Source organism: Gekko japonicus, unplaced genomic scaffold (assembly GCF_001447785.1).
Source record: "Gekko japonicus isolate JY-2015 unplaced genomic scaffold, Gekko_japonicus_V1.1 scaffold3321, whole genome shotgun sequence".
Lineage (NCBI taxonomy): Eukaryota > Metazoa > Chordata > Lepidosauria > Squamata > Gekkonidae > Gekko > Gekko japonicus.
Genome location: NW_015177116.1, coordinates 143,717 through 165,024, shown reverse-complemented (window position 1 = coordinate 165,024; position 21,308 = coordinate 143,717). Strand labels below are relative to the sequence as shown.

General features: G+C 50.8%; 1 protein-coding gene across 1 annotated transcript; it reads right to left on the bottom strand.

The window, feature by feature from the left end:
• Positions 1-2,175: 2,175 nt before the first annotated feature.
• CHRNA10 (cholinergic receptor, nicotinic alpha 10) lies at positions 2,176-19,591 on the bottom strand. The gene is made up of 6 exons (XM_015428309.1): positions 19,519-19,591; positions 14,867-15,012; positions 12,169-12,323; positions 6,013-6,545; positions 2,539-2,756; positions 2,176-2,415 (listed from the first exon to the last, which is right to left on the bottom strand). Exons 1-6 carry the CDS (start codon positions 19,589-19,591, stop codon positions 2,176-2,178), a joined length of 1,365 nt encoding a protein of 454 aa, XP_015283795.1.
• Positions 19,592-21,308: the final 1,717 nt, after the last annotated feature.

Sequence of the window (21,308 nt, the reverse complement as noted above, 5' to 3'; positions counted from 1 at the left end):
TGCGACTGAACAACAACAACAAGTTGGAAACACTCAGTATATCTGGGGTTAAATGTTTGTTTATGTTACTCACAGGAAGTCACATGTTTCTCATGTAACCAATGTTCTTTAGCTGTAGGATGCCCGGGAATTTTCTCCCTGATCTAGGAATTTGATTGGGACTAAAGTGTCAAGGTGTATTACCATTTCATGGCTTCTCTTCCCGTCTTTGTTTGGTTTTCTGAAGAAACAAGAAGAGCAGCCATACTCTCTCCTCTCTTCTAGTTTTGTCTTTGTAGAGTAACGATGTAGCCGATTATGCTCTGTTGTTATTTTCATCCCAGTTACCCCTTCCCCATGCTAGAATTTAGTAAAAAAAATTATATTTTAATCACACCTGGACTCTCAGTCTGAATTATTTTACTCTGGCTTTGCTGGACCATCTTATCTCTGCTAAATACCATTTTTTCAATACCTCACTATCACCCAACACTCTTGCCTTGAAAACCCTATGGGGTCAACCATAAATCAGCTGCGACTTGATGACACATTCCACCCCCCACACCCCCCACAACTCTGCATTCTCATAGTGGTGTTGCAGCTTCTGTTCTCGTCACGTAACTTTATAAGGACAACCAGGGTTATGGGTGAGAAACACCTGTCGAACTCCCTTCCTGTGCAGGTTTCTCCAGCTCATTTTAGGTACCAGGCTCAACGGTTCCTCTTCGCTCAGCCTTAGAATTCAGGGGTGGGGGGGTAGAATGTGGCTTTGTGGTCACAGGTTGGGACTGTTAACTGGGAGTTCCCATTGTTCGGGCTGCCCAATGTTGAGCTTGTCTTTATGTTTTCATCTTTTTAAATTTTCTGTTTCTGATAGGGAGCTACTTGATGGGTTGAGCGTTTGGGATAGAAGCGTAGGTCAGTGCCGGCATGTTCAGTGGGGCAGCCCCATACCGACCCAGCACTGAGTCAGCCTTCCCCCAAACAGATTGTGCCTCCAGGCAAAAATAAGCCTTCCACAAAGAAAGCTAGCTCAGCAGGGAGAAGAGTTCTAATCCACCCATCTCCCTAGCCCAGGGTCCCCCAGCACCTTTTCTGGCTCCCACCAAGTGTTTTTAGAAAGTGAGCAAGAGCCAGATAGGTTCTTACCAAGCAAGGCTTCTGATTGGCTGTGCAGGTTTTAAAAAACATTGCTTTGGCAGCAGCTGCCTCCATGGCACAAGGATCTCCACTGAGTGACTCAAGGCCATCTTGAGCAACTGTTTTGTAGCTGGCTCCACCTCCTGTAGCAACTATCTCATGGTCGATTCTGTGGCTGTGCCACCACTCTTATGTCAGAATGCCAAGATGCCCACAGGCTTAAAAAGGTGAGGACCTCAGCACTGGCATGCTTGGTTTCTGTGTGGAAGGAATTATTTTGTACAGAGGATCAGATGGAATCATACACAAACCCCTGCTTTTTGCCCAGAAAGGTCATCTCCTCAGTAAGAAGAAATGGGCCTAGATGGTGAAAGAACCCATCCCCAAAGACTCTGCGCCCAGCTTAAAAAAAATGAAGCTGAATTCTGTTCCCAACCTGCATAAATTGTCCAAATCACATGCAATACAATCTGGGTATAGTTGCATAATTTATTCTGTCCCCCTGGCCAACGAAGAAGGACCAGGAGTCACAGAGAACAGAAGGCTTTTCCCTTGACACCCCCCTCCCCATCAGCTTCTGAGGATCTACACTGGTTCAAGCTTGTCTCCATAAGGACTAGAAACTTGGGGCTGTTTATTTCCCAGGGAGGGGGGCAGAATGGGATTTTCAGGATGTGGAATGCAGTGCCGGATCTTGACCTCTCAACGTCCATGATGGCCATTGTCCAGAATACTTTTGTGGAAAAGAGGGAGCTGCTCGATTGCTGGTGGCACAGCTATTTGGGCAACTGTCAGACGAGGAATCTCAAGTGAGCCGGCAGAAGGCCCTGGCGGAAGCAGCCGGGCACCATTGATTGCCAGGACAGAACGCAGTGCCGCCCCATGGGCCCAAGGGCTGTACCCAAACTGTACCTGGGCCCTCTGCTCCAATCACACTGCAAGAGGCCCCTACGAAAGCGCTGCCTCAGTTTCCCTTTCAAGAACAGCCACCGGCAATGCATGAGAAGGGAGAACACACACCCCTCCAACCACCGCCTTCCTCTCCATGGGCTCTTCTCAGGCGGCCTGGCCCATGATGAGGACGCTCATGATGAAGACCATGGCGAAGAACACCCACATGAAGAAGCGGTCCATCACTTTGGCCACCTTCTTCCACTCCCCGGTCCGTTTCTGAGCCGCCTTCTGGTCCCGGAAGCAGTTGGCAATGTACTCCACGTTCCTGAGGATGCTGCCGTGGTGGCAGAGGCACCGGCTCTTGACACAGCTGGGCGCCTCCCGCCCTTCCCCACCGCCCAGCTCCAGGTCCACATACTTGCCCCCCTCTCGCCAGTCCGGCTGCGGCCCCGGCACTTCCTCCCGGGGAGACGCCCCCATGGCCGGGCCTCTGGTCAGCCCCCAGGGACCCCCGCCGTTGGCCACCTGGGCCGGGGGGAGGCGGTCCGGCTCTGGCCGGGGGCTCTGGCAGCTCTCCCCAACCTCGTAGACAAAGAAGATGCGGGCCATGTGGTGCAGGATGAGCCTCCTGGCCCACCGGGGGAGGGGTTTGGCGCCCGGGCCGCAGTGGTGGATGTTCATGATGAAGATGGTCAAGGCGGTGGAAGCCGTGATCAGTGTCATGGTGGCGATGTAGTACTTGCCTGCGGAGAGGAGAGGAGAGGAGAGAAGAGAAGGGGCCCTGTCATTGGTTGACATGGCACAGGGCCTCAGTGGAGCTGAGGACGCCGCAAGGCATACCCAGCCCAGCGACATGTGAAGCAGCTGCCTGCTGAGTCAGGCCCTCGGTCGACCATGGCCGGTGACTGATGGAGGGTCTGAGGCAGAGAAGGGGCTGGGCCCATTACCTCCTAACTAGGGTTGTTAACCTCCAGGCAGTAAGTAAACAGAAGAAGAAGAGGAGGAGGAGGAAGAAGAAGAGGAGGAAGAAGAAAAAGAGGAATAGGAGGAAGAAGAAGAGGAAGAGGAAAAAGAAAAAGAAGAAGAGGAAGAAGAGGAGGAAGAAGAAAAAGAGGAAGAAGAGGAAGAAATTGAAGAGGAGGAAGAAGAGGAAGAGGAAGAAGAAGAGGAGGAGGAGGAAGAAGAGGAGGAAGAGGAAAAAGAAGAAGAGGAAGAGGAAGAAGAGGAGGAAGAAGAAAAAGAGGAAGAAGAAGATGAGGAAGAAGAGGAAGAAATTAGGAAGGAAGAAGAAGAAGAAGAAGATGAGGAAGAAGAGGAAGAAGAAGAGGAGGAGGAAGAAGAGGAAGAGGAAGAAGAGGAGGAGGAGGAGGAGGAAGAAGAAGAAGAGGAGGAAGAGGAAGAAGAAGAGGAGGAGAGGTGGGGGAGAGGATTGGATTTATACCCCACCCTTCACTACCCGAAGGAGTCTCAGAGCGGCTTACAATCTCTTGTCCCTTCCCCTATCCACAACAAACACCCAGTGAGATAGGTGGGGCCGAGAGAGCTCTTTTGAGGACTGCCCTTGAGAGAACAGCTCTGAAGGAAGTGACAGACCCAAGGTCACCCAACTGGCTGCATGTGGAGGAGTGAGGATTCAAACCTGGTTCTCCTAGTTTAGAGTCCACGCTCCTAACCACGACACCAAACTGGCTCTCCAAAAAAGAAAACCAACCATGATATTATTATGCAATCTTGATCAGGTATTTGGAAGAATTTACCTCCACGCCAAAGGAGGACTGTGTTAAGCTACTTTGAGCTGTATAATTCAGAGGAACTTTGAGCACGGACAGTTTGGTTTACAAGGACACTTTAAACCTTTGTGTAATTTGTACTGGAAAGTGATTGGCAATTGGCAAGCAAATAGAAACACTTGATAATAATTATTGAAAAGATCGCATAACAATATCACAGTTGTTGTTTTTTTGGTTTACTTCCAACCTGCCCAGTGATCTCACGTTCGTATAACCCCCAGGGGGTGGCTGGACGTTTCCTGGAATCACAACTGGTTCCCCAGCAACAGAGATCAGTCCCACCATCCAAAACAGCCGTAAAGTGAAAAGTCCCAGAGACTCTTCAGCCTTCCCTCCTAGAGAAGAGGCTCCCTCATAAAGGGAACCGAGTTGTAGGTATTATCTCGTTTTTACTGCGTGGTTTTCTACTTTTAGGAGCTGCGGTGGCTCAAGTGGTTAAGACGCTGAACTGCAGGCTGTGGAAGGTTGGTAGCTCGGCAGTTCGAGACCCGAGTGTGCCGCATGACGGAGTGAGCTCCCGTCTCTAGTTCCAGCTCCTGCCAGCCTAGCAGTTCGAAAGCAAGAAATTGCAAGTAAATAAGTAGGTACCACTTCGGTGGGAAGGTCACAGCGTTGGTGTTTAGTCATGCCGGCCACGTGACCACGGAAAAGTCTTCGGACAGCGCTGGCTCTTCGGCTTTGAAACGGAGATGAGCACCGCAACCCTAGAGTCGGATTCGACTGGCTTTCGAGCAAGGGAGACCTTTACCTTTACCTTTCTACTTTTGCAATTCCGTTTTTTGCATTGTAACGTATCATGTCTCACACTTCTTTTTCTTTGCAGTTTTTCCTGATTTTTGGAGGTGGTGGCAGCCACAAGCACGGACGGCTTCAAGAGGGAATTGGAGAAACATCTGGAGCAGAAGTCCATCAGTGGCGATGAGCCACAAGGTATAGGTAGAAGCTCTCAGTCTGGGGCAAGGGATGCTCTGTCTTCTTGGTGCTTCGGTGGGGGGGCCACAGTGGTAGGGCTCCTAGTGTCCTCACCCCACTGCTGGACCTCCTGAGGGCACCTGGTATTTTTGGCCACTGTGTGAAACAGAGTGGTGGACTGGATGGGCCACTGGCCTGATCCAACATTGGCTTCTCTTATGTTCTTCTATGGAGCAGAGGTCTATCAGGGGCTCTTAGCCACAAGGTATAGATGGCATCTAGTCCAGCATCCTGTCTCACACAATGGCCAACCAGTTCCTCTGGATGAACAACAACAGGGCAGAGAGGCTGAGACCTTCCCGTGAGGTTGCCTCCTGGCAATGGGATAAAACATTTAGTGCCTCTGAATGTGGCAGTTCACGTTAGTCCCAATGGCTAATAGCCACTGATAGACGTCTCCTCCATGAATCTTTCTAATCCCCGTTTAAAGCTGTCTGTGCCTGTGGTCAGGCATGTACTGTAGAAGACAGCTGGTTAAGAAAAGAATTCATCTGCCACCATGAAACAGTGTAAACTTCTCAAACAAGCTCAACACCGCCACAGGAAGTGGTGGCGGCTACAAGCATGGACTGCTTCAAAAGGGAATTAGATAAGCATATGGAGCAGAGGTCCATCAGTGGCTATTAGCCACAAGGTATAGATGGGGCTCTGGGGCAAGGGATGCTCTGTCTTGGTGCTTGGGGGGGGTCAACAGTGAGAAGGCTTCCAGTGTCCTGGTCCCACTGGTGAACCTCCTGATGGCACCTGGTATTTTTGGCCACTGTGTGACACAGTGTTGGACTGGATGGGCCATTGGCCTGATCCAACATTGGCTTCTCTCTTATGTTCTTATGGAGCAGAGGTCCATCAGTGGCTAATAGCCACAAGGAATAGATAGGAACTCTCGGTCTGGGGCAAGGGATGCTCTGTATTCTTGGTGCTTGGGGGGGGGCAACAGTGGGAAGGTTTCTAGTGTCCTGGCCCCACTGCTGGACCCCCTGATGGCACCTGGTATGTCTGGCCCCTGTGTGACACAGAGTGGTGGACTGGATGCGCCATTGGCCTGATCCAACAGTGGCTTATCTTGTGTTCCTATGTAATCCCGTTGCCTTGTTCATGGGATGTCTGTCGCTATTTGACTGCGTCGTCTCACACCGTGTCATCTGCTCTGAGCCGCAACGGGAACGCAGTAAGTGAACTTTCCCCGGGCAGGCCGGGAAGAGGGTCTCTGCCTGGGGCAATCCCGACACCTCCTTACCAATGAGGGGCACGTTCTCCGAGGGGGGCATGCTCTCGGCCACCAGCAGCTGGAACACGGTCAGAGCCAGGAGGACCGTGACCCCCAGGGAGACCTTCTCTCCGGAGTCGGCCGGGAGGTAGAAGCCCAGGGGCGCCAGGAAGGAGATCATGATGCAGGGGAGGAGGAGGTTGAAGACGTAGAAGGAGGCCCGCCTCTGGAGCACCAGCGTGTAGGTGACGTCGGGGTAGGGCTCGGAGCAGCAGCCGTAGACGATGACGTTCCTCCGGGCCGGCATACCCAGCACCTCCCACTCCACGTTCTCCACAAAGTCCGTCAGGTCCCCCGTGTCCTGCTTGTTGAGGAGGTCCACCTGGTTGCCGTTGTACGTCCAGGAGCCGAAGGTCAGGCGGCACTGCTGCCCGTCGAAGGGGAAGTAGGAGACGTCCACCTTGCAGGAGCTCTTGGTGATGGCCGGGGAGTCCCACCGGATCTGCCCGTCGTGGCGGATCATCACGTTGGTCTCCATGGAGCCCGAGAACTGCTCGTCGGCACTGGGAAGCGAGGAGAGGGCAGGATTAGGCCACAGCAATTGGACTCCTGGGTTAGCGATGTCTGTGTGTGTGAACAAGATCTTTTTTTTAAGTATATTTTATTGATTTTCAGAGTTACGCAAAAGAAAACAACCAAGATTAACTCTCTGAACTACAGCAAATAAAGGTTGAACAATATCTTACACAGAACGGTACATAATGGTTGGAACACTTTCCCTATGAAGAAAGGTTAAAACGCTTGGGGCTCTTTAGCTTGGAGGAATGACGGCTGAGGGGTGACAGGATCAAGGTTTATAAGATTATGCATGGGATAGAGCAGGTAGAGAAAGAGGTACTCTTCTCCCTTTCTCACAAGACAAGAACTCGTGGGCACTCCATGAAACTGCTGAGCTGTCGGGTTAGAACGGATAAAAGGAAGTACTTCTTCACCCAAAGAGTGATTAACACTTGGAATTCACTGCCACAGGAAGTGGTGGCAGCTACAAGCATGGACGGCTTCAAGAGGGAATTGGATAAGCATCTGGAGCAGAGGTCCATCAGTGGCTATTGGCCATAAGGTATAGATAGGAACTCTCAGTCTGGGGCAGGGGATGCTCTGTCTTCTTGGTGCTTGGGGGGGGGGAACAGTGGGAGGGCTTCTAGTGTCCTGGCCCCATTGCTGGACCTCCTGAGGGCACCTGGTATTTTTGGCCACTGTGTGACACAGAGTGGTGGACTGGATGGGCCATTAGCCTGATCCTACATTGGCTTCTCTTATGTTCTTATGTTAAGTCTTAATCTTAATAAATCACATAAACCCAACTGGATTTAGTTAACATCAAAATTCGAATGAAGGCAAGCCATTGGAGGGATGATGAAGAAGAGAAGAGATTGGATTTATACCCCCCGTCCTTCACTACCCAAAGGTGTCTCAGAGTGGCTCACAAACTCCTTTCCCTTCCCCTCCCCGCAACAGACACCATGTGAGGTAGAAGAAGAAGAAGAGATTGAATTTATACCCCCGCCCTTCACTATCCAAGGGAGTCTCAGAGCAGCTTACAAACTCCTTTCCCTTCCCCTCCCCACAACAGACACCCTGTGAGGTCGGTGGGACTGAGAGAAACTGCTCTTTTTTAAGGACAGCTCTTATCAGAGCTACAGCTTGCCCAAGGTCACCCAGCAGGTGCAAGTGGAGGAGTGGGGACTCAAACCCGGTTCTCCCAGATTAGAGTCCCCGCACTTAGCCACTACACCAAACTGGCATTCTATCCACCATTATGCGCATATAAAAGTGTTGCTATCAGCTGATGAAACAAGTTCTCCTTATATTTTGTCAGAGTCGAGTTTTTCTAAAGATGTGGACCATTTTTCTAATGGACTGTAGAGCCCAGTCCCGTTACGACTTGCATCAAAATATACTAGACATTTCTCTAATAAAGAATGATCCCACACTATAGCATACCACTGACTGACTGTGGGTGGTTTAGTAGCTTCCCAAGTGCCAGCCATTGCTGCTTTGGCTGCAGTCAATAAAATGCTAATTAACTCTCTTATAATGTGTGTGGGAAACTATCTTCTAATGTGTGTGGGAAATGACTGTCTTCAAACTATCGCACAATTGCACTCATATCACACGCTAGCAAGGTCATGCTCAAGATCCTACAAGCTAGGCTTCAACAGTACGTGGATAGAGAACTACCAGAAGTACAAGCTGGGTTTCGAAGAGGTAGAGGAACGAGAGATCAAATTGCCAACATTTGCTGGATTATGGAGAAAGCAAGAGAGTACCAGAAAAACATCTACTTCTGCTTCATTGACTATGCTAAAGCCTTTGACTGTGTGGATCACAACAAACTATGGCAGGTCCTTAAAGAGATGGGAGTACCAGACCACCTCACATGTCTCTTGAGAAACCTGTATAAGGGCCAAGAAGCGACAGTTAGAACCGGATATGGAACAACTGATTGGTTTAGCATAGGAAAAGGAGTACGACAAGGATCTATATTGTCACCTTGCTTATTTAATATATATGCAGAGTACATCATGCGAAATGCTGGCCTGGATGAATCACAAGCGGGAATTAAGATTGCTGGGGAAAAGATCAACAACCTCAGATATGCAGACGATACCACTCTAATGGCAGAAAGCGAAGAGGACCTAAAGAGCCTCTTGCTCAGGGTAAAAGAGGAGAGCGCAAAAGTGGGCTTGAAGCTCAACATCAAAAAAACTAAGATCATGGCATCCGGCCCCATCACTCCTTGGCAAATAGAAGGGGAAGCTGTGGAAGTAGTGACAGACTTCACGTTCCTGGGATCCCAGATCACCGCAGACTGTGACTGCAGCCATGAAATTAAAAGACGCCTGCTCCTTGGGAGGAAAGCGATGGCGAACCTAAACAGCATGATAAAAAGTAGAGACATCACCCTGCCAACAAAAATCCGCATGGTCAAAGCAATGGTATTCCCAGTAGTCATGTATGGCTGCGAGAGTTGGACTATAAGGAAGGCCGAGCGCCGAAGAATAGATTCTTTTGAACTATGGTGCTGGAGAAGACTCTTGAGAGTCCCTTGGACTGCAAGAAGAACAAATCAGTCAATCCTCAAAGAAATCAACCCTGACTGTTCCCTGGAAGGCCAGATAATGAAACTGAAGCTCAAATACTTTGGCCACCAAATGAGAAGGGAGCACTCACTGGAGAAGACCCTGATGCTGGGACTGAAGGTCAAAGAAGACGGGGACAATGGCAAAGGATGAGATGGTTAGACAGTGTCATAGATGCAACGAACATGAAGTTGAGCAAACTTCAGAGGACGGTGGAAGACCGGAAGGCCTGGCGTGATCTGGTCCATGGGGTCGCAAAGAGTCGGACTCGACTGTGCGACTGAACAACAACAACAAAATGTGTGTGAACAAGATCTGGGGGTACAGGTGGACTCCAAGCTATACCTGAGCCGTCAGTGCGTTGCACTGACTTCTACCCTTTTTCCCGAAAGATACGGATGGTACAGACCCGTGACTGAGATAATTAGTAGGTCAAAGAGCAGATTTACGGGAGGGGGGTTAGGGAGGAATATAACATCTCTAAAACGTATCAAGACAACATAGGAAATCTAAGGTCCATTATAAGAATGGGGCCACGGTGGCTCAGGGGTCAAGATGCTGAATTGCAGACTGGAAGGTCTGTAGTTCGGCAGTTTGAGACCCGAGTGTGCCACATGATGGGGTGAGCTCCCGTCTCTGTCCCCGGCTCCTGCCAACCTAGCAGTTTGAAAGCAAGAAATTGCAAGTAGGTAAATAGGTACCGCTTCAGTGGGAAGGTAACGGTGTTCTGTGCGCCTCGGCGTCTAGTCATGCCGGCCATTTGACCATGGAGACATCTTCGGACAGCGCTGGCTCTTTGGCTGGGAAACGGAGATGAGCACCGCCCCCTTAGAGTCGGACTCGACTGGCTTACGAGCAAGGGAAACCTTTACCTTTATAAGAATCTCAATCTTACTTGACAAAGTAACTTCCATGAACCGTGCTAAATTCCTTAGGCTGGCCACACACTCTCAGCCTACCCTACCTCACAGGGCTGTTGGGATGATAAAATCGAGGGGGAGAGAAGAATGGAAACCACTTTGTGGCCCCACTGGGGGAAAAGGCAGGGTATGAATGATGTAAATAAGGCCTTCCCAACCTCCCCTCGCATTGTTTCTGAGAGCCAGTTTGGTGTAGTGGTTAAGAGCGTAGTAGACTCTAAATCTGGGTGAACCGGGTTTGATTCCCCACTCCTCCTCCACATGCAGCCAGCTGGGTGACCCTGGGTCAGTCACAAGTTCTCTCAGAGCTGTTCTCTCAAGGGCAGTCCTCGAGAGAGCTCTCTCAGCCCCACCTACCTCACAGGGTGCCTGTTGTGGAGAGGAGAAGGGAAAGGAGTTTGTCAGCCGCTCTGAGACCCTTTTGGGTAGTGAAGGGCAGGGTATAAATCCAATCTCCTCCTCCTCCTCCTCCTCCTCTTCCATTGTCAACATTCCCTGCCAAACTACAAAAGCCTCCTTGGGAGCAGCGTCTGGCAGCCACTGGGGGCCATGCACGACCCTCAGGCCTTTGCAAGCTTCTTCACACAGCTTGGTCGTATCGTGTTTGCATTCAGCTGGTGCTTGCAGAGGGCAAAGGACCCGAAGGCCTCGCTTCTGGCACCAGCCGGGGCAGGATCACATTCCAGGACAGCTGTGTAAGCATTGCCCTGCTGGATCAGACCAAGGCTCTATCAAGCCCATAATGTTCCTGGCAACATCTCTCTTTTCTTCTTCATTCCTAGCATCTGGTGCTCAGGTACACTGCCTCCCATCCCGGAGGTTCCATTAAGTTTCCCTGGCTCATACCTACCCTTTGACAGGCCTACCCTCCTCCGCACATTTTCCAACCCTTGCCAATGTTGGATCAGGGCAACAGTGGGAGGGCTTCTAGTGTCCTGGCCCCACTGCTGGACCTCCTGAGGGCCCCTGGTATTTTCGGCCACTGTGTGACAGAGTGTTGGACTAGGTGGGCCATTAGCCTGATCCAACATTGGCTTCTCTTATGTTCTTATGAGTTAATCACTCTTTGGGTGAAGAAGTACTTCCTTTTGTCTGTTCGAACCCGACCGCTCAGCAATTTCATGGAGTGCCCACAAGTATTGTGAGAAAGGGAGAAAAGTACTTCCTTTTTGACCTGCTCTATCCCATGCATAATCTTATAAACCTCGATCCTGTCACCCCTCAGCCGTCGTTTCTCCAAGCGAAAGAGCCCCAAGTGCTTTAATCGTTCTTCGTAGGGAAAGTGTTCCAACCCTTTTATCATTCTAGTGCCTTTTATCATTCTAGCTGCCCTTTTCTGCACTTTTTCTAATGCTATGATACCCTTTCTGAGGGGTGGTGACCAGAACTGCACACAGTATTCCAAATGAGGTGGGGTGGATAAGTCAGAAGTGAGACCACCAAGGAAGGCTCTGTAGAGGAAGCCAATGGCCAACCACCTCTACCTCTCCCTTGCCTTGAAAGCCCCTTGGTGGGTTTGCCATAAGTCGGGAGATAAGCAGGGTCGGTACTTGGAAGGGAGACCACCAAGGAAGGCTCTGCAGAGGAAGCCAATGGCCAACCACCTCTGCTTCTCCCTTGCCTTGGAAGCCCCTTGCTGGGGTGGCCATAAGTCAGAAGCTAAGCAAGGTCGGTACTTGGAAGGGAGACCACCAAGGAAGGCTCTGCAGAGGAAGGCCATGGCCAACCACCTCTGCTTCTCCCTTGCCTTGGAAGCCCCTTGCTGGGGTGGCCATAAGTCAGAAGCTAAGCAAGGTCGGTACTTGGACGGGAGACCACCAAGGAAGGCTCTGCAGAGGAAGGCAATGGCCAACCACCTCTACCTCTCCCTTGCCTTGAAAGCCCCTTGCTGGGGTCGCCATAAGTCGGGAGATAAGCAGGGTCGGTACTTGGAAGAGGGACCACCAAGGAAGGCTCTGCAGAGGAAGCCAGTGGCCAACCACCTCTGCTTCTCCCTTGCCTTGGAAGCCCCTTGCTGGGGTGGCCATAAATCAACTGCAACTTGCTGGCGCTTGATGCACACGCCAACCTCTGAGTCTCAGGGAAATTGGATCGCAAACAACACCCCCTCGAGGAAAACCTACTTGTTGTAGAGGACGATGTCCGGCCTCCAGACGTAGCTGCTCGGTATGCGGATGGAGTCGATGCCGTCATAAGCTTCCTTGTCCCAGGTGAGGTAGGCGTCTACCCAGACCTGCCGGATCCACAGGTAAGCTGTCAAGATCTGGTTCCTCTCATCCTGGAAAATGCCAGAGAGTCACTCAGAGGGACATCCAGGAACGGCCAGGGTGTTTTTCTTTACAATCAGCTCTGGGGTGGACCTAGGGATGCCAGCCTCCAGGTGGGACCTGGGGATCCCCTGGAATTACAGATGACAGGAACCCATTCCCCTGTAGAAAATGGATGCTTTGGAGGGTGGAGTATGTTGGAAAATTGATAAGAATAGTTAAATATTCAGAGATTGCACTGTGAGGCAGGTGGGGCTGAGAGAGCTCTGACAGAAAATACTATTTTTCAAGGACAGCTCTTATCAGAACTACGGCTTGCCCAAGGTCATCCAGCAGGTGCAAGTGAAGGAGTAGGGAATTAAACCCAGTTCTCCCAGATTAGAGTCCGCGCACTTAACCATGACACCAAACTCAATAAACACACCTAGGGATCCTCCCAGTTCAAAAGAACAGTGTTACGTCAGCATGTTAATTTGCTGTCCAGCCTCTGTTTATAAATTTGAACTCTATTCCATTCCAGTGTATTTGACAAAGTGTGTATGCACACGAAAGCCAGTTTGGTGTAGTGGTTAAGTGCGCGGACTCTAATCTGGGAGAACCGGGTTTGATTCCCCACTCCTCCACATACAGCTAGCTGGGTGACCTTGGGCCATTCACAAGTTCTCTCAGAGCAGTTCTCTCAAGGGCAGTCCTCGAAAGAGCTCTCTCAGCACCACCTACCTCACAGGGTGTCTGTTGCTGGGAGAGGAAGGGAAAGGAGATTGTAAACTGCTCTGAGACTCCCTTGGGTAGTGAAGGGCGGGGTATAAATCCAATCTCCTCCTCCTCCTCCTCTTCTTCTAAAACGACCCAGCAGGGTCTTCTTTTGCCTCTGGGAATGAGGGACTTGTACTTCTGGCATTGCTATCAAGTTTCTAGATGTCAATGAGGAGTTCACCTGTTTTCAGCCCTTATCCTACTTTCCGTTTCTCCTTCACAGCTTTTTCAAAAATCCCCTGCTTTACCCCAAGGATATTGTCAAGACCTGTCAGCACCTGCTGGCCTACGGCATGGCCCCAGGCCCATAGCTACAGTGGGGCTTTGGGGGGATCCACCCCCTTTCTTAACGGCACAGCCCCACAAGAATTTCTCCTGCAAATGCTGTTTTCAGTCATTGTAAAACATTTTTTTAAAGGTGTACACTCCTTTAGGCAGAGTGGGGTGTTGTAGCTGACTAATTCCTACTCTCAGCAAGTAGGTTGGAGTAGGTGACCTCTAGGATCCTTTCTGTGTTGAGAAACTGGTCTCCTTTAGAGAAGAGAAGACAAAGAAGAGATTGGATTTATACCCCAGCCCTTCACTCGGCATCTCAGAGTACCTTACAAATTCCTTTCCCTCCCCCTCCCCCCAACAAACACCCTGTGAGGTAGGTTGGGCTAAGAGAGCTCTGACAGAACTGTCCTTGAGAGAACTGCTCTGACAGAACTATGGCTTGCCCAAGGTCATCCAGCAGCTGCCAGTGGAGGAGTGGGGAATTGAACCCCAGTTCTCCCAGATTAGAGTCCGCACACTTAACCACTACACCAAACTGGCTGTCACACCAAACTGGCTCCAAACTGCCCTGAGCTCCAAACTGGCTTAAAGAGAGTTTTTCTGCCTCTCGGCTTTCTTGACTAAAAGTCATCACACCACCCCCTTGCCGGCTTCTTCTCAGAATTGTTGCTTCGGCTGGCAGAAGGGATTAACTTGCAGCAGCTGAGAACTGTCATCTAAAGTGGTTGACAGCTTGCAATTTAGAGATCTATCCTGGTGACAGCTTTCTATTGGCCAAAAGGCTTTTCTTTCTGCACTGAGAACTTCAGCCCCACCAGAAAAAGATTTGCCCCACAAGCCACAAAACCCTGGCTATGGGCCTGCTTCTGAGCCTGACCCCTCTAGATCAAGATTAGACTGTAATCTTCTCAGGGCAGAGACCTGGATATATTATGCTGTGTAACCCCTTCTTTATCCGTGGGGCTGTACTGATGAGGAAGATAACTCCTGGGACTGAAAGCTAACCAAGATTTCTGCTCCCTTCACCGCTCTGCCGCTTGAGCAAATAAGTAAAAACGTCCTGCCCTTTGCTTCCCCTTTCCCTTTCCCTCGTAATTTCCTTCTCTCCCTCTTTCTTTCCGTCCTTCTTTCCTTCTTTTTTTCCCTCCCTCCCTCCTTCCTTCCTGCACAGATCTTTGCATTCCCCCCCCCCCAGCTAGCAATCTAAAAGAGTCCAGTGGCACCTTTAAGACCAAGGTTTATTCAGGTACAAGCTCTCCCTCCTCTGTGAGGGACAGATCTGCATGTTCCCCCCCCCAATAGCTAGCAATCCAAAACAGTCCAGTGGAGCCTGAGCGGTGGGTGTTGCCTTCTGACACACTTCCGGTGATGTCAGGGGTGTGGCCTTTGCAAATGAGTTATGCCAATGAGTTACGCCAATGAGCTCCTGCACCTCTTATTCTACGAAATGACACCTGCCCCTTGAGAATTATCAGCCTGCCTGCTCCCCCCTCCCCCCGTGCCCACTCCTGCAGATCCTCACCATGTCGATGATCTGGGAAAGCGTGACTTGGAGAGTGACGTTGAGGGCGCGGTCCGTGTCTTCCACTGGCCGCAGAGCATTGGAGTAGTTGGCAAACAGGTCTTTGAGCAGCTTGTAGGCAAACTTGCCCTGAGCCCCGGAACAGTCTGGCGAGTGCAGGAGAGAGAAAAAGGCAGGGTCAGGAATCAGTGTTCCCTCTAAGCTGAGTTGGGGTGAGCCAGCTCATGGTTTTTAGCCTCTAGTTCACACATTTTGATCTTAGCTCAGGAAGGAGGGCTCCAGAGCAATGCTCCCTCTAAGCTGCGGAGTCTTGTGAGCAAAAATCTTACTTGGCGAGCTACTGGCACTAAAGTTGTGAGCGAGCGATTTGGCTACTGCATAAATCAGTTTGCTCTGGAGCCATCCTTCCTGAGCAAACACAAAAATGTATGAGCCGGAGGCTAAAAACCTGTGAGCTAGCTCACACCAAGGAGCTGCGGTGGCTCAAGTGGTTAAGACGCTGAACTGCAGGCTGTGGAAGGTTGGTAGTTCAGCAGTTCGGGACCCGGGTGTGCCGCGTGACGGAGTGAGCTCCCGTCTCTAGTTCCAGCTCCTGCCCACCTAGCAGTACGAAAGCAAGAAATTGCAAGTAGATGAATAGGTACCACTTTGGTGGGAAGGTCACAGCATTCCATGCGCCTTGGTGTTTAGTCATGCCGGCCACATGACCACGGAAACCTCTTCGGACAGCACTGGCTCTTCGGCTTTGAAACGGAGATGAGCACTGCAACCCTAGAGTCTGATTCGACTGGCTTTCGAGCAAGGGAACCTTTACCTTTACTTTTTTAGCTCACACCAACTCAGCTTAGAGGGAACACTGCTCCCGAGCAAGCTAATTTATGCAGTAGCCATGTCACCTGCTCACAACTTTAATGCCAGTGGCTCACAAAATAGAATTTTTGCTCACAGGACCACATAGCTTGGAGGGAACATTGGTCAGGATGGATGCATGCATGCACACACATCCAGACGTGCAAAGAGCCACTCACGCTGCGTTCTCATTCCTTCAGCCTAGCCCCCCAAATGGCCCCTTACCTTGATACGGCTGATCTGCCCCCCTGGATCCAGGCCACAGTGACATCAAGACTACACCGCCATGAATTAAGAAGCAAGATAATTCAAGATATAGCATTGATGAAAACGAAGTCAAAACGACTGAATTAGCCGCCACAGTAATAGCCACGGCACGGCTTTCTATTGCCGCCTCATGGGAAAATCCTGATCCTCCACCCATTGCTCAATGGAGAAATAAATGTTGGGACCACGTTGTGATGGACAAAGTAGCAGATAAATACGAGTCCCACACACAAGGGTATGCGGGGTCCCATTCCAGATTCATTCGAAAATGGTGTCCTCTCATAACATAGACCTCAACCTGAGACCCTGGAGAGCTATAAAGAGGGGCTGTGGCTCAGTGGCAGAGCCTCTGCCTGGCATGCAGAAGGTCCCCGGTTCAATCCCCGGCATCTCCAGTTAAAAGGACTAGGCAGGTGGTGGTGTGAAAGACCTCCGCTGTGGCTCAGTGGAAGAGTGTCTGCTTGGCATGCAGAAGGTCCCCGGTTCAATCCCCGGCATCTCCAGTTAAAAGGACTAGGCAGGTGGTGGTGTGAAAGACCTCCGCTGTGGCTCAGTGGAAGAGTGTCTGCTTGGCATGCAGAAGGTCCCCGGTTCAATCCCCGGCATCTCCAGTTAAAAGGACTAGGCAGGTGGTGGTGTGAAAGACCTCCGCTGTGGCTCAGTGGAAGAGTGTCTGCTTGGCATGCAGAAGGTCCCCGGTTCAATCCCCGGCATCTCCAGTTAAAAGGACTAGGCAGGTGGTGGTGTGAAAGACCTCCGCTGTGGCTCAGTGGAAGAGCCTCTGCTTGGCACGCAGAAGGTCCCAGGTTCAATCCCCAGCATCTCCATTTGAAAGGACCAGGCAGGAGGTGATGGGAAAGACCCTGGAGAGCCGCTGCCAGTCTGAATAAACAGTACTGACCTTGATGGATTGATGATCCAATTCACTATGAAATGTTTGGTGTAGGAGAGCCAGTTTGGTGTAATGGTTAAGTGTGCAGACTCTAATCTGGGAGAACCAGGTTTGATCCCCCACTCCTCCACTCGCACCTGGTGGATGACCTTCGGCAATCCAGAGTTCTGACAAGAGCTTTTCTCTCACGAGTAATTCTCGAAAGAGCTCTCTCAGCCCCACCGACCTCTGTTGTGGGGAGGGGAAGGGAAAGGAGTTTGAAAGCCCCTCTGAGACTCTGAGTGAAGGGCTGGGGGTATAAATCCAATCTCCTCCTCTCCTCCTCCTCTCCAACTTCATGTTTGTGTCTGAACCCTCTCCCTGGACCTCCTCTTGCGGCTAGTGATTTCATTTCCAAAGGGGGAAAGAGAGCCCGGGGAGGTCTGAACACGCTCCATAGAAACCTGGCCTCCGCGCCGGCGTTTTGGAATGGCAAGGAAGAGCCATCAGCTAAATTGCAATTCAATCGGCCGTGCAAGGCAGAGTACCCGGTCTTTGGAAATGCACCTGGTGAGTAATTGGAAATGGTGTGTCTTGATCTGTAAGCGAACCTTGCAAGATGTCAATAGAAACGCCTGCCAGTGAAACGGGACACCCGTCATTAAACTTTCAGGCCGAGGAAAGGACGGATCTTGCGGCTCCTGCTGCCGGCTGGGAGCTCGGAGGGAGGAGGGGGAGGAGAGTGGGGTGCGGCGGAAAAAGCCGGAGGGGCCCGGCTGATAGACAGCTGGACCTGAGTTCAGATCCCACTGCTGGCAGCTCTGGATCTGACAAAGGGAGTGCTGACTCTCAAAAGCTTATCCCCGCACCCCACCCTACAGCCCTGACCTGGATAGCCCAAGCAAGCCTAATCTCGGAAGCTAAGCAGGGTCGACTCTGGCAAGTACTCGGATGGGAGACCTCCTTGGAATACCAGAGATGGGAGGCGGGGGCAGGCTTGATTCAGCCACATCTCTGGATATCCTCCAGGCCCCAAGGAGGGGTCAGTCTCACCAGAGGTCTCCGTGACTTCCAGGCGCACCCACAGTCAGCCGCCATGACTTCCAGGGGCTTTGTCAGAGTCCCTGTCAAGTCACTCTTCACACACACTTTCTTGGTTGAAAGTGTTATTAGAAGATATGAGGTGTTCAGGGAATGAACTCTTTGTCAGAACTGGGGTAGAAAGGCAGGAAAGGTGCATATAGTTTGGATCGCACAATCAGACCATCATGCCATCAGAGTCTACTCAGGGTGGTAGCAGCTCTCCAGGGTCTCAGGCAGAGATCTTTCCCATCGCCTACTGCCCTGGTCCTTTTAACCAGAGATGCTGGGGATTGAACCTGGGACCTTCTGTGTGCCAGGCAGGTGTTTTGCCACTGAGCCACGGCCTCTTTCCAAAACAGACAAGGACCAAGAGTCGACCACTTGGGACTCATTGGATCAGTGTCTTGCCGACCGAGACACTGGCACAGCTTCACTTACAAGCAAAGGTCTCTTCTCCCCTTGCAGCAGCTGGATGACCTTGGGCGAGCCATAGGTCTGGCAAGAGCTGTTCTTGAAAAAGGAGCCGTTTCTGCCAGAGCTCTCTCAGCCCCACCTACCTCACAGGGTGTCTGTTGTGGGGAGGGGAAGGGGAAGGAGTTTGTAAGCCGCTCTGAGACACCTTCAGGGAGTGGAGGGCAGGGGGTATAAATCCAATCTCCTCCTCCTCCTTGCCCCTGTGGGGCTGGGAAGGGCCACATGGACCCTTCCGGAAAGCCCATGCCTGTTGTTGCCATTGCTAAGGCCCAGGTCTGGGCCACATGAACTCTGCAGCCCTGCCAGGGGTCACTCCGCTCAGCTTGCCCCTGGAGACCAGCAGACCCCCAGGAACTGGCCCAGTAAGGGAAGGGCCAGAACACCCCTGAACCAGTGTTCCCTCTAAGATGAGTCAGCGTGAGCCAGCTCACAGTTTTTTAGACTCACACATTTTTGTCTGACCTCAGGAAGGAGGGCTTGAGAGCAAACTAATTTATGCAACGGCCAAAATGTATGGCTGCGAGAGTTGGACTATAAGGAAGACCGAGCACCGAAGAATAGATTTTTTTGAACTATGGTGATGGAGAAGACTCTTGAGAGTCCCTTGGACTGCAACAAGATTAAATCAGTCAATCCTAAAAGAAATCAACCCTGACTGTTCCCTGGAAGGCCAGATCCTGAAGCCGAAGCTCCAATACTTTGGCCACCCAATGAGAAGGGAGCACTCCCTGGAGAAGACCCTGATGCTGGGAAAGATTGAATGTCAAAGAAGACGGGGACGGCAAAGGATGAGATGGTTAGACGTCATAGATGCAACGAACACGAAATTGAGCCAACTTCAGAGGACGGCGGAAGACCGGAAGGCCTGGCGGGATCTGGTCCATGGGGTCACGAATAGTCGGACTCGACTGTGCGACTGAACAACAACAACAAATCGCTCGCTCACCACTTTAATGCCAGGAGCTCACAAGGTTGAATTTTTGCTCACAAGACTCCACAGCTTAGAGAGAGCGTTGAGCCCTGAACTCTGACATACATCCACGCGGCTCCCTCTCCCTCTCTGTCTCCCTGTCTGTGCTACTAAAGCGGTGGGGAAAGGACGTCTTACCTGGCACCCAGCAGATCAGCTCCAGGAAAGTCACCGAAAACAGGAGAGTCCAGGCGTAGCGGTTCGGAGGCATAGTCACCCTTGCCAAAGTTAATCTGAGGTAAAGGTGGGGGATCTTCCGAGCAATGGAGAGGAGACCTGTCGAGCTACCCAAAGGACCGGTCAGCCTCTGGCTCGATGCGCCATGCTGGCGAGGCAACTGCAGGCAGGCTCTCCGTGTGCCTGATGGAGTCGCCCACAGCTCTGGGAGTCAGGGAAGCGGCTCGGCTCCTCTTGCTGCTGCACACACTGGCTCTCATGCATGTGGCAGGTCCGGCTGGGGCATAACTCAGCCCGCCTCTCCGTTGGCAGCCACTGATGGATTTCCCTTACCTGGCTGAAGGTGGGAGGGGGAAATAGCGAGCCGGCAAGTCAGCAGCGGGGAGAACCGAAAGAGAGAGCAGCTTTGGAAAGGGCTGGAGGAGGAGGAGGAGGAGGAGGAGGACAGCTTCTCATTGAGATTATGTACATTTATAGGGCAGGGCAGGGTAGTTAGAAGGAGCAAACTAAAGAAGAAAAGAGCGCTGGAAAAAAGAGTCACCTTTTAGTTGTCCATCCAGAATGGCTGCAGATTCTATTTCTATTTAGACTCCTGTGTAATAAATTATAAACAAAAATGCAATATATGGTATGTCATTTTTTATGAAGCAAAAACAATATTAACTCATATATTATAACATATTGTTGAGATTGTAAAAAGATTCTCTTCAGTTTTAAATCTACTGGGGACCTACATGAAGCAGGTCTACTTGGAAATAAGTGCCATGTTACTCAATAGATTGTACTCCCAGGAAAATGTTATTAGGATTACAGTCTGTGTTCTTTTAGTTAAGGCAACCAATTAATATGTTTATTTATGAAGCATCTAAATAATAAATGTAAAAAATGTATTTTAAAGCAATGATTTAAATCAGGGTTTTTCTTGGTAATTTAAATCAATATATGTCACTGATTTAAACCAATCCATCCTGGGAGAAATTGTTTAGTCCACATAAATCTGACTCTTGTAAGGGTCAATATGTTAGATCGCGCTAACAAAGGACTCGTAGAGTGATTCAGCAAGTGATTCAGCTTTATTGGAAGTAACGAACAAGCACTCAAACGCATTAAGAAACCAGAACAAGAAACTGTGGGAGCTATGCTCCTTTTAAACATAACCGGGGTGAGAAAGGGAGAAAAGTACCTCTTTCTCTACCTGCTCTTTCCCATTCATAGTCTTATAAACCTCAATCATGTCTTAAAGGTGCCCCTGGACTGTGAAGGAATTTCTTTGTGAGTTATCTTTTCAGGCAGCTGCGGATGCCACAGGGGAGGAACCCACAGTGCCACTGAACCAGTTATCTCGGGGGGTCCCAGCCAGCTCACATCTCCCACACCCCTGGAATCCTTGCTGCTATGCCTGCAGTTTTTCATTTTGGCTGAATGCCGAAGTCCTTTCGGTTCACCACTTACGTTGAGCACAGGTGAGCCCCAGGCCCTCCACCCTTGGTCCATCGCCCAGTTTGGTGTGGTCATTCAGAGCCTGGACTCTAATCTGAAGAACCGGGTTCGATTCCCCACTCCTCCTCCACATGCAGCCAGCTGGGTGACCTCGGGTCAGTCACCAGTTCTCTCAGAGCTCTCTCAGCCCCGCCTACCTCACAGGGTGTCTGTTGCGGGGAGCGGAAGGGAAGGTGATTGTAAGCCGCTCTGAGACTTCGAGGGAAGGGTGGGGACGTGTGCATCCAATCTCTTCTTCTTACAGCGCTGGT

Excerpts from the sequence above, each read along its gene's own strand:
- CHRNA10 (XM_015428309.1), bottom strand. The coding sequence starts at position 19,591 with ATGCCTCCGAACCGCTACGCCTGGACTCTCCTGTTTTCGGTGACTTTC. Across the intron at positions 6,546-12,168 it reads GACATCGTCCTCTACAACAA|TGCCGACGAGCAGTTCTCGG; the intron begins GTAGGTTTTCCT and ends CTCGCTTCCCAG. Across the intron at positions 2,757-6,012 it reads GGAGAACGTGCCCCTCATTG|GCAAGTACTACATCGCCACC; the intron begins GTAAGGAGGTGT and ends TCCTCTCCGCAG.